At 42.3% G+C, this 12,655-nt stretch overlaps 1 protein-coding gene across 1 annotated transcript in view; it reads left to right on the top strand.

Annotated features, from left to right (window-relative positions):
- LOC132207625 (utrophin-like) overlaps positions 1–11,605 on the top strand; it is a 110,141-nt gene extending 98,536 nt beyond the window's left edge. The window contains exons 2-4 of the mRNA XM_059643568.1: positions 7,829–7,986; positions 8,259–8,425; positions 11,526–11,605. Coding sequence (XP_059499551.1) covers positions 7,829–7,986; positions 8,259–8,425; positions 11,526–11,547 — 347 coding nt within the window. The 3' untranslated portion in view covers positions 11,548–11,605. The remainder of the gene's footprint in view (positions 1–7,828; positions 7,987–8,258; positions 8,426–11,525) is intronic.
- The last annotated feature ends 1,050 nt before the right edge of the window (positions 11,606–12,655 follow it).

Below are 12,655 nucleotides of genomic sequence, written 5' to 3'. Positions count from 1 at the left end.
TCAGTATGGAGCCTACCAGGGAGGAGGCAATTCTGGATCTGGTGTTGTGCAACGAACCGGATTTGATCAGGGACCTTGAAGTAAAGAAGCCATTAGAGGTAGTGACAATAATATGATAAGTTTTAATCAGCAATTTGAGAGGGAGAACGGAGAATTGGAAGTGTCAGCATTGTAGTTGAAGAAAGGGAACTATGGAGCGATGAGGGAGGAGCTGGCCAAAGTTCAATGGTTCAATACCGTAGCAGGGATGGCAGTGGAACAACAATGGCAGGTATTTCTGGATATAATGCAAAAGGTGCGGGATCAGTTCATTCCAAAGAAAGATCCTAAGGGGAGGCGGGGCGGCCGTGGCTGACGAGGGAAGTTAAGGACTCTCTAAAGATAAAAGAGAAGTATAACATAGCAAAGATGAGCGGGATGCCGGAGGACTGGGAAGCTTTTAAAGAGCAACAGAAGATCACTAAAAAGGCAATACGCGGAGAAAAAAATGAGGTACGAAGGAAAACTGACCAAAAATATGAAGGAGGATAGTAAGGATAACAAAGTGTGGAGCTGGATGAACACAGCAGGCCAAGCAGCATCTCAGGAGCACAAAAGCTGACGTTTCAGGCCTGGGTGAAGGGTCTAGGCCCGAAACGTCAGCTTTTGTGCTCCTGAGATGCTGCTTGGCCTGCCGTGTTCATCCAGCTCCACATTTTGTTATCTTGGATTCTCCAGCATCTGCAGTTCCAATTATCAAGGAGGATAGTAAAAGGTGTGTTGAAAAAAAAAATGGTTAAGACTAGAATTGGGCCCTTGAAGACAGAAACAAGTGAATTTATTATGGGGATCAAGGAAATGGCAGAAGAGTTGAGCAGGTACTTTGGAACTGTCTTCACTCGGGAAGACACAAGCAATCCCCCAGATATAATAATGGCTGAAGGACCTAGGGTAATGGATGAATTGAAGGGTATTTATGTGAGGCAAGAAATGGTGTTGGATAGACTGTTGGGTCTGGAGGCTGATAAGTCCCTGGGACCTGATGGTCTGCATCCCAGGGTACTTAAGGAGGTGGCTCTGGAAATCGTGAACGCATTGGTAATCATTTTCCAATGTTCTCTAGATTCAGGATCAGTTCCTGCGGATTGGAGGGTGGCTGATGTTGTCCCACTTTTCAAGAAAGGAGGGAGAGAGAAAACAGGAAATTATAGATCGGTTAGCCGGACGTCAGTGGTGGGAACAATGCTGGAGTGAATTATAAAAGATGAAATTACAACTCATTTGGATAGCCGTAACAGGATAGGTCAGAGTCAGCAGGAATTACGAAGGGGAAATTGTGCCTGACTGATCTTCTGGAATTTTTTGAGGATATAACTGTGAAGATGGACAAGGGAGAGCCAGTGGATGGGGTGGACCAGGACTTTCAGAAAGCCTTTGATAAAGCCCCACAGAGGAGATTAGTGAGCAAAATTAGGGCACATGGTATTTGGGGCAAAATACTGACTTGGATTGAAAATTGGCTATCTGACAGGAAGCAGAGAGTAGTGATAAACGGGTCCCTTTCGGAATGGCAGGCGGTGACCAGTGGGCTACCACAAGGTTCAGTGCTGGGACCGCAGCTGTTTACAATATACATTAATGATACAGATGAAGGCACTAAAAGTAATATTAGCAAATTTGCCAATGACACAAAGCTGGGTGGCAGTGTGAAATGTGAGGAGGATGTTATGAGAATACAGGGTGACTTGGACAGGCTAGCTGAGTGGACGGATGCATGGCGGACGCTGTTTCATGTGGATAAATGTGTGGTTATCCATTTTGGTGACAAGAACAGGAAGGCAGATTACTATCTAAATGGAGTCAGGTTAGGTCAAGGGGGAAGTACAACAAGATCTAGGTGTTCGTGTACATAAGTCAATGAAAGCGAGCATGCAGGTACAGCAGGCAGTGAAGAAAGCTAATGGCATGCTGGCCTTCATAACAAGAGGAATTGAGTATAGGAGCAAAGAGGTCCTTCTGCAGCTGTACAGGGACCTGGCTTAGAAGGATGAGAGGGTGTCTGATTGAGACGTATAAGATTGTTAAAGGATTGGATACTCTGGAGGGAGGAAGCATGTTTCCGCTGATGTGTGAGTCCAGAACCAGAGGACACAGTTTAAAAATAAGGGGTAGGGCATTTAGAACAGAGTTGAGGGAAAACTTCTTCACCCAGAGAGCAGTGGATGTATGGAATGCTCTGCCCCAGAAGGCAGTGGAGGCCAAGTCTCTGGATAGTTTCAAGAAAGAGATGGATAGAGCTCTTAAAGACAGTGGAATCGAGGGTTATGGGGATAAGGCAGGGACAGGATACTGATTGTGGATGATCAACCATGATTATAATGAATGGTGGTGCTGGCTCGAAGGGCCGAATGGCCTACTTCTGCACCTGTTGTCTATTGTAAAAGTTAATTGTATAAGAATGATTAAGACGGTCCCATATTTCTGGTGTTGGCAGCTTGTTCAGATAGGGAAAACAACATGGCTGATCTTGATTCTGCTCCTGTTTGTTACACAGAAGCCTCTTCGAGCAACAATTCTTGCATGTTGATGGGACGTTGAAACGCAGGTAGATTATCATGATCACTTGTTGAAAATGGATAGCAGCTAGTAGTTCTCTTTCCTCTCAACCAGTGACCAGTAGGCAATGGTCAAACAACACCTAACCCAGAGGTCACAAGCTCCTCTGAGACATGATGTCAGTTGAGTCTCATGAATAACTACCTGCAGATGGACTATCTGTAGATAAAGCATGGTATTAAATCTCACATACACTGCTCTCAACCATTTTATTCGAAGTGTTTATCACTCGTTGCATCGAAACAGATCACACAAACTGAATTGGCATCTGCACAAATACCAACATACAAGTTCCATATAGTGGCATTTTGTTTAAAGTTGTATTTATAAAATGATCGGGTGAAGTATTAATCTTCACAAATCATATTAAGATGCTACAGAAATCTATGGAAGTGAGAAATTTGTTTTTTGATTCAATACATGTGTGACAAATGACAATTCAAAGAGATCTTTGTTTCAGCTGGAGTGGGTTGCGGAGTCGGCCTCATTCGGGGCATTTAAGTGACTATTAGACAGGCATATGGATGGTCATATAAGATAGGGGTGGAGTTAGATAGACCTGAGGTTTAGGGTAAAAGTTCGGCACAACATTGTGGGCTGAAGGGCCTGTACTGTTCGATGTTCTATGTACCTTACGCTGTATTCAAATAAGTAAAGTCAGTCAGTGACCTTCTGCAACTTCCTTTTCCAGAAGTATGAGTGGAAGAATCAGAGTGCTTTCTTTGAAAATTGGCTTGACGTGACTCTACAAGGGTCATCTGGAGGAAAAATACAAGTGTCAGTACTAAATCTATCATTGCTGATACACATGTAAACTGTAGATTTAACTGTATGTAAACTTTGTTCAACAAACTAGCACACTCAATAAACTGACAAAAATTATACACCAGATGTTGACTGTATTCTCATCATCTTGTGATGTATGGTGAGGATGCAAGTGAAAAGGCACTCTGCCAGTAAGTTTTAATTGAGGCAAAGTTGCCTCATTACTGAAGTCATTTATGCTGTAAATGAGGGAGAACAGTGATGTGTATATCCCAGATAATAAAATGTGAGGCTGGATGAACACAGCAGGCCCAGCAGCATCTCAGGAGCACAAAAGCTGATGTTTCGGGCCTAGACCCTTCATCTGATGAAGGGTCTAGGCCCGAAACGTCAGCTTTTGTGCTCCTGAGATGCTGCTGGGCCTGCTGTGTTCATCCAGCCTCAGATTTTATTATCTTGGATTCTCCAGCATCTGCAGTTCCCATTATCACTGATACAATGTGTATATCCCATGCATTATGTTCCTATTACTGAGTGTGTGTTTTTTGCATGTGTGGACCTATTGATCAACTGGAATTTTTGATTATTCAGCTCATTCCTGGTACCGCAGGTGCTGTTTAACAAAAGGTTTGCTGTATTAGTATATTTCTGTATTTAGTCACTGCCACATGAGTGTTAAGTCATAACTTGGTCTGTGCAGAATGTGCACAGTGCATTCCTGCAAGATAAATGATGCGCTACATATGTATGATGCTATTGTTTCTCAAAGGCACTAACCTTCGCGGCTGTTTTTGTGACCAATAATGTTTTCATCATTCGCACTGGGAAAAAGATTTGGAAGTGCTGTATGACTCTTCTGCTCACTTGCAGAAGTGATAACACTGAATGTGAGGTAATGTTTTTGCCCATTTGTTGTTCTGTTGGTCAGCAATGTATCTCACAAACTAATGGGCATATTTCATTGAAAGCTGGTACGTACGGGTATGGTCCAAGGAAGAACTGATTAGTTTTTGACAGATCCAGATTTATTTCTCTATTTTTTAAAGCAACAGTTAAAATTGGTCGGATAGGCAAATGATCATCTTTCTGGAATATTATTGATTGATTTAGAATGTTGTGGATTGTGTCAGCCCTGATAGTAGAATTTGTCATAACTATCAAAATATGAGCAAATTTTTGAGAGCAGATTATCAAATTGGCCTGAAGCTTTCTCAGTGAGATGGAAGCTTTAAAGAAAAGGATTTATTTTATCGGCCTTGCATTTACAAAGAATCAGTCAAGTGGAGAAATGCCTCAAAGAAAAGCTGTGTAATTATAGTCTCATGGATGTTTTTTGCACAGGAGGAGGCCATGCGGTCCGTAGTTCCTGCACTGCTCAACAAAGATCTGTCTGCATCGAACTCACTTTGGCTCATAGCCCTGGAGCCTACGGCAACACAAGTGAATATCTAAATACTTAAATATTCAGACACTTTCTGAATCAGCCACACTTTCAGTCAGTGAGCTCAGGACTCCCACCACACTGGGAAAATAGGTTCTCCTCAACTCCCCTCTTAGCTTTCTACCTGTGAACTTCAATCTATGCCCCCTGTGTATTGACATGTCTACGAATGGAAAAAGCAGCTTCCAGTTATCCTTTCTATGCCCTTCAAAATCTTAAACATCTTTACCAGTTCCCCTTGTCTGCTTCAATCTTGGCATCGGTCAGCTGGGCAGGTCAGTGGCAGATTGATATAGCCTGAAGAAGGATTAAGATAAGAGAGTACTTAATGTGGCAAAGCCTGTTGTGCCCGATGGAGGTCAGCAACGGCAGTCAGCAGTGAAGTCCACCGGCAAGGATGGGCGGGCCTTAGCCCAGCGCAGGGGAATACGAACCGTCATGGGGGAAGCCTCGGTCAGAGTGTCTGAAAACTCGTGGCTTAAGAAAGGACTGTAATGTTTGACTTTTTAAACTTTTGTTTTTATTTTTCTACTGTTATACTAAGAAGACTGTAGTGCTGAACTTTTTAACGTATTCAATTATTTTTATAACATAGAGCATGGAACGGTACAGCTCAGTACAGGCCCTTTGGCCCACGATGTTGTCCCGAACTATTACCCTCATCCCAAGGTCTGTCTCACCTCCACCACTACCTTATACTGTCATCCATGTACTTGTCTCATGGCCGATTAAATGCCCCTAATGAGGCCGACTCCACTACCCTCTCCGGCTTTGCGTTCCACTCCCCTACGACTGAGTAAAGAAGGATGGATAAATTTTCTACATTTGCAACTGAAATTTCGTACCGAGGTACTTTGTACCTGAGATGGCACCGTCTGAGGTGGCATTGCACTCCTGTACCCTGTATTGAATATGTGTGATAATAAAACCTAAGTCTAAATCTAATGCATAGCAGGACACTGGGAAGCTGAGAGGAGAAAAGGGATCCTAGGGTGCTAGTTCATAAATTCCTGAAGGGGTCAGGTCAGGCTAGTAAGGGTTGTTACAAAGACATATGGGACATCTCCCTTTATCAGATGGTAAGAGTGGGGAGGTCACTTTGTGCTGTTTAAAAGTTTGGTTAGGCCACAGCTGGAGTTGTGTGTGGCATTTTGGTCACCACCCATCAGGAAGGATGTGATTGCACTGGAGGGAATGAAAAGGATGTTGCATGTGTTGGAGCATTTTAGCTGTGAAGAAAGGCTGGAAAAATTCAGATCATTTTCTGTGAAGCAGAGAAGTTTTCGGGGTTGAGTGGAGGTCCTGATAGAGGCATATAAGATTATGAGAGGTAAAGATAGGTTGAGTAGAAAGCATTGTTCCCATTAGTTAAATCATCAATAACGGTAGGGCATAATGTTAAAGAGAAACACGGGAAATTTAGCGGAGGTTTGAGGAAAATCGTTTTCATCCAGAGTGTGGCAAAGGTCTGGAATGCATTGCCTGGGAGGGAAGTTGAAACAGGAAACCTCACACCCTTTGAAAAGTACTTGGATGAGCACTTGTAATGGCATAATATTTTTGAGAATGGTCTAGTGTGTAAAAATGGGACTAGTATATGTCGCAGTGTGTTTTTAGAGGTACAGCCTTAGTGGGCCGTAGGACCTCTTCTGTACTCTATGATTCCATGAGAACCCCCAGCCCAGGCAGCATCTTGGTTTTTTCAGTAATGTCCAGGATCACACCCTTCATAGTGTGATCCCTTGCCTTGTTAGCCCTCCCGAGTTCGTCAGCTCACACTTTTCCTGGTTGAGTTCCAATTGCTGTGTCCAGCTGACCAGTGTGCTGATCTCCTCCTGAAGTTTATTCTTTCTGTCTGTCAACCAATTTTGGGTCCAGTGTACCACTTTGCCTTTGATCCCATGGCTGTTATTTACATGACCATTCCGTCGATATCCTCCTCACTAAATTAGTCATTCGCTAGCAACACGGTCATACATACTGTGTTTAAGCCAAAATGATGAATCTCGTTGACAAATTTCAAGGGTCCTTGTGGCAAGCCCTGCACAACCCCACTCAAAGCAAACATCCTGTCAAATAGATATCCCTCTACCATCAATCACCCTGTGCTCTCTGCCTCAGCCAGTTTTGGCTCCAGCGTGCCTCTTTGCCTTTGATCCCGTTGACTGTTGCTTTCTTGATCAGTCTGCCAAGGGGGGCTTTACTAAGTCCACATCGAATGCATAAGCTCATCAACACTCCAACATCTCCTCAAAAAAGGATCAAATTTCTGAAACGTGACCTCACCTTAACAAATCCATACTGACTATCCCTGATTAGTTCATGCAAGTACATTCTACCCCTAAGAATGCCTCTTTATAGCTTCTCCAGTGCTGAGATTATTCTGACTGGCCTTTAATTTCCTGGTCTGTTCCTCTCTCCATTTGTTCATCGTAGGACAATGTTCATCGTCCTTCATGACTTCACGTGTGATTGACAAGGGTTTGAAAATTGCTGACAGGGGCCCAAATATCTCCTCCCTCACTTCCCTTGCTCGCTGGTATACATTTCAGTTCGGCCTGTAGATGTATCCACTTTTAAATTTGCTGAACCAGCTGCATCTTCCGATGTCTAAACTTCTGATGTTCCTAGGTCCTCTGCCCTGATATCAATACTTGCAGTGTCCTTTTCCATTGTAAAGATTGACACAAAATATTCATTGAGGACAGTGCCCATGTTTTCCAGGTCCACACAAAGATTATCTCTGTGAAAAGAACGAGGAGATATTAGAGAGGTTTGAGATTTACAATCAAGAAAGAAATGACTTCCTTGGAGAATCATACAACATACATTGTCCATTGGTGCCAAGAAACAGAAGTTTTTGTTTCCACAGTTGTTTGCAAATAGCCAATCAAGATCATAAAATAATGTTTTAAGATAATTTACAAAGCAAGGCAATTGAGGAAGATATATTGGATGTATTGAACTCTTAACTACCTCCCTTAAGTTTCAGAATATCAAGTTTTTTCTTATGGATAACTTTTGCAGACCTCTTCAAACAAGGAGCTGAACCCACAGAATTATGTGACCAACAAAGCCTGAGCCTTTTGCTTCACAATGCAGTCCAGATCCCTCGGCAGCTGGGTGAGGTACCTTCATTTGGAGGCAGCAACATTGAACCAAGTGTCCGCAGTTGCTTCCAACATGTAAGTGTGCTCTGCGCCACTTCAGAAGGTCAAGCGGGTCTACTTGCCAGTATGAATTTTGTGCTCATTTTCGGTTTGAATTAGTTCCAGAGGCCAACATGTACCACCACTAATCCAAGGCTATCATGTTTATAAATAGTCAATGTTTTTAATCATTAATTTAATAAAAACAATTTCAGAAACCCCAATGATAGTGTATTAGATATGTCTGAGGATAGCGGATGTAAACTTGACATAATTAATCATGCAGCTGATCTTTTATTTTCTTCTAGGGCCAGAACAAACCAGAGATTGATGTTAAACACTTTGTAGAGTGGATGAGATTGGAGCCTCAGTCCATGGTGTGGCTGCCTGTTCGACACCGTGTGGCAGCTGCTGAAACTGCAAAACATCAGGCTAAGTGTAACATCTGCAAAGAGTACCCACTCGTAGGTTTCAGGTGAGATGTGCAAACCAGCAGAAAGTTAGAGGGAGTTAGTTTTTAAAGAAAGCTTTTACTTTAGATGTTCTATTAGAAACTCCATCAGTCAACAACACAACTGAGATCATCACAAAACCCGAACAAATTCATGGACCAGAGAAGTAATTAGGACAAATTAAGTATCAACTTCTTTACCTTAATTTTTTGTGAGAGGTGAGTGCTGCATGCTTTTGGTATTTTGTTCGCAGTTGCATTGATCACAGACACTGTGGCTCAGAACGGATTGTGACTCGACTTCCGGTTGGTTCTGTAATTTGCAATTATTGGGAATTTACAGAAAGGCCTTTTTATTAGTCCTGTAATCAGTGTGTGTGCATCCTATGAAAGTGATTGCTGTGTTGTTGCTAAATGATCGATAAAACTTCTTGTCCACAACTAGTAAATTAAATTGCAGATTTGGACAGGATTTCTAAGGGGTAAATTGAACCTTTTTGGTGAACTATTCTCCTACATTTCTAAGATTGGCCATCTTGGAGAAGGTGCGTGTTACTGCCATTGATCTGATCAAACAACTCTCTGTCTAGCTTTTCATGGACTATGAGGAACAGGGCAGGATTTCACAGAATCTTTAAGATGCCATATCTTGTACAAAACTGAAGGAGAAATGTCAGATTGCTCAAAGAACCATGGGATCACCAGCCTTTGCATTGCTGGGAAGATTCTGGCAAGGTTACTTCTGAATAGGTTTATACCACCATGGCGAATGAAAACCTTCCGTGCGAAGGGAACTTTGTGAAAATGTTGGAGAGAGACAGAGCAGGACCAATTTACAATAACGATTCCAGGGTTGAGATATCTCATTATGAAAATTGATTAGAGGAATTGGGACAGCTTTCCTCGAAGATGTTGAGACTTAGAAGAGATTATTTTGAATCTTGCAAAATCATTTGAGGTCTGGTCAGAGTAGACGAGGGGAAGACTTTGCTACTTGTGACAGAATTGAGAATAAGATGCAGAGGTTTGAAGTGATTGATTAAAGAAGTAACTGCAGTGTAAGAAATAGTTTTATCACAGTCTATAGAATGCATTACCTAGAGGAGGCAGTTTCAGTAAAAGATGCAAGAAAGCACTAGTTGATTAATTAAAGAGAAATAATGTGCAGGTTAAGGAAAAGGCACTAATTTGTGATATGTATTTGGAGATCTAGTTCAAACATGATGGACCAAATGGCTTCCTTTTACTGTGATTTGGACTTAAAATTACTTTAAAGTAAAGTGTAATTGGCTCTGGGACACGGCGGAAAAGGGTGAGGTAAACAGGATGTGAGTGATCGCAGACTTGACAGTTCGAGGGACAGATAGGAGATTTTGTAGCCGCAATCAGTAATCCAAACACAAAACTTGCATGAAAGAACAAAGAAGAGGAATAGATTCAGTTGCCCCGAGCGAAGACTGTGACCACACCTTCACCCGCTGTTGGAGAATCTGCCTGATATGAATGAACCAACCACCAATAGGTCCGCAACCAAAAAGCACAACTTTCCTCGCGTGTTCATCCAGTGAGAAGCACCAAGAGGAAGGCAGCCTTTTTCCTACATTTTGTAAGCCTGACCATTTGGGAAGAGAGCCCCCCTTCTCTGACATTCTGTTCTCTAAAGATCAAATGTATTGGTTCCTGATGTTGCGTGAGGCCAGTGAACTTCCACAATTCTACCACACTGTTGCTTCCAAATCTATTTCTTTCCTTACCATCTTCTCATGTTTCATCTTCTCATGTTTCATCTTCTCAATCAACCGTCTGTCTGTGTTTCTTCCGAATGTTGTTCAGAAAAGTAATTCCTTTCATCCCTTTAACTTCCAAATTATGTTTGTTCCTCACGGAAACTGGTATTCTGCTTCACTTTATCTATTGCCTTGAAAATTCTGGACTAATCTGTAATTGACAGTGAGTTTCCTGTTAGCAGTGCTATTTACAAGAGGATTAACTGAACTTAACCACTTCAGTGCATAATTTAATATTGCCTTGCATATCTCCAAAAATTTTAAGAGCCTGCTGTTTGTACTTTTATGTTGGTTTTCATGGCTATTTAGTTTCTGCTCACACATTTGAGTGCTTGCTGAGTCTCAGAGTTTGGCTTCATGACAGGAATCCTGAAGGCAATATCCTCTGTTTTGCACCATCTCATCGTATTGATGACCTACATTCTGTATGCAGTTCTATGCAATCATCTGTTGATAATTTCACACTACATTGATCAAGTCCTTCCATTTCATGAGAACATTTTCCATTCTTGCAAGGGATTTGGCTATCACTAGTGAAGTTATCATTTGTTGTCCTTCACTAATTGCCGTTGAACTGAGTGGATGGCTGGGAGGGTGGTTCAGAGCTACCTACATTGCTGTGGCTCTGCAGCCACATGTAGTGGTGTAAGGATGATCGAATACTCCCCGAAAGGACATGAGTGAATCGGATGGGTTTTTACCAACATTTGTTGATAGTTTCATGATAGTGTTGCTGGAAATAACTTTTAGTTCTGAGTATTTTTTAATGAAATGTAAATTTGACCAGCTACAGTGTTGGAACATGAACCTACATTCTCCAGAGCATTTAGCTTAATGATATTGCCACTATACCACTGTGACTCAGCCATTATTGCAGTTTATTTCTTCGCTATTTCTTCTCTTTCCCTGGAGTACTTCCCTTCTGCTGTCTGAGCTGAAAATGTGTGTCCTCCTCCTTCAGTGTTGCCTTTACAGCTTCACATGTTACAATCGCTGCTCGTCAGATTTACCTTTTCCAGGAAGATTCTGGCAAGGTTACTTCTAAATAGGTTTATGCCACCGTGGCAGATGAAAACCTTCCATACTATGGGAACGTTGCAGCGCAGAAGCAATTTAAATAATTCCAGGGATGGGATATCCCATTATGAAAATTGACTGGGGGAGTTGGGACAGTTTTCCTCGACTGACCTAGCATTTGCTTCTCCCCACACAATTTTGCCGTTTCTTCAAAATAAAAAAAAATACATAATTTAACTACTTAACTTGCATTCCTTGGATGGTTAAAAATATCCAAACAAAAATGAACATTTCTCTTACTTCTTGTTCTTCCTTAATAGGTGCCGCAGCCTCAAACACTGAAATTATGACATCTGCCGAAGCTGTTTCTTTTCGGGACGCACATCCAAGGGGCACAAGTTAGATTACCCAATGGTGGAGTACTGCACTTCAGTGAGTAATACATTGTTCCACTTGATAGAATTATTCCGATCTGTGGAAACTTAGGGATTTAACCATTTAAATACAATCTGCCCTCAAAGTTGAAGTAGTTTGCTAAAATGATAAAAGGCCAACAGCTTAAATCAGGCTTCAATACCAGAAATACAATGTTGTGCAGAAGCTCTTTGAGGTCAAGTTGAGGCTCATGCCCACTCTTTTCTCCAGCGTTGTCACCACCATTCTTAATCTCATCAAGAACAAGCTTCCCAGTGGCCTGGACAGGATGGATGGAAAACCTTTTCACCTCAACCAGTTAAAATCACAGAAGAAAATGACACTGACCTCGCTTATGGAGCTTCAGTATGTGGTTCACAACGTCATTTCCGCTCGCAGAAGTCTTCAAATCTCCCTTAAGGCCTTTGCAGAAGTATACTGAAGAATTAGCCTCAACCTTAAATTTGCCACCCAGGTTGATGGGGTTGTTCGGAAGGCATACCGTGTGTTAGGCTTCATTGGTAGAGGGATTGAGTTTCGGAGCCATGAGGGCATGTTGCAGCTGTACAAAACTCTGGTGCAGCCGCACTCGGAGTATTACGTACAGTTCTGGTCGCCGCATCATAGGAAGGATGTGGAAGCGTTGGAAAGGGTGCAGAGGAGATTTACCAGGATGTTGCCTGGTATGGAGGGAAGGCGTTATGAGGAAAGGCTGAGGGACTTGAGGCTGTTTTCGTTCGAGAGAAGAAGATTAAGAGGCGACTTAATAGAACCATACAAGATGATCAGAGCATGAGATAGGATGGACAGTGAGAGTCGTTTGGCTCGGATGGCCATGTTTGACACGGTGGGGCATAGCTTTAAATTGAGGGGTGATAGATATAGGACAGAAGCCAGAGGTAGGTTCTTTCCTCAGAGAGTAGTAACGGCATGGAATGCCCTGCCTGCAACAGTAGTAGACTTGCCAACTTTAAGGGCATTTAAATGGTCGTTGGATAAACATATGGATGATAATGGAATAGTGTAGTTTTGATGG

This window comes from Stegostoma tigrinum, unplaced genomic scaffold (genome assembly GCF_030684315.1).
Source record: "Stegostoma tigrinum isolate sSteTig4 unplaced genomic scaffold, sSteTig4.hap1 scaffold_112, whole genome shotgun sequence".
Taxonomy (NCBI): domain Eukaryota; kingdom Metazoa; phylum Chordata; class Chondrichthyes; order Orectolobiformes; family Stegostomatidae; genus Stegostoma; species Stegostoma tigrinum.
The sequence above is the reverse complement of the archived record's forward strand: the minus strand, read 5'-3'. Positions and strand labels throughout refer to the sequence as shown.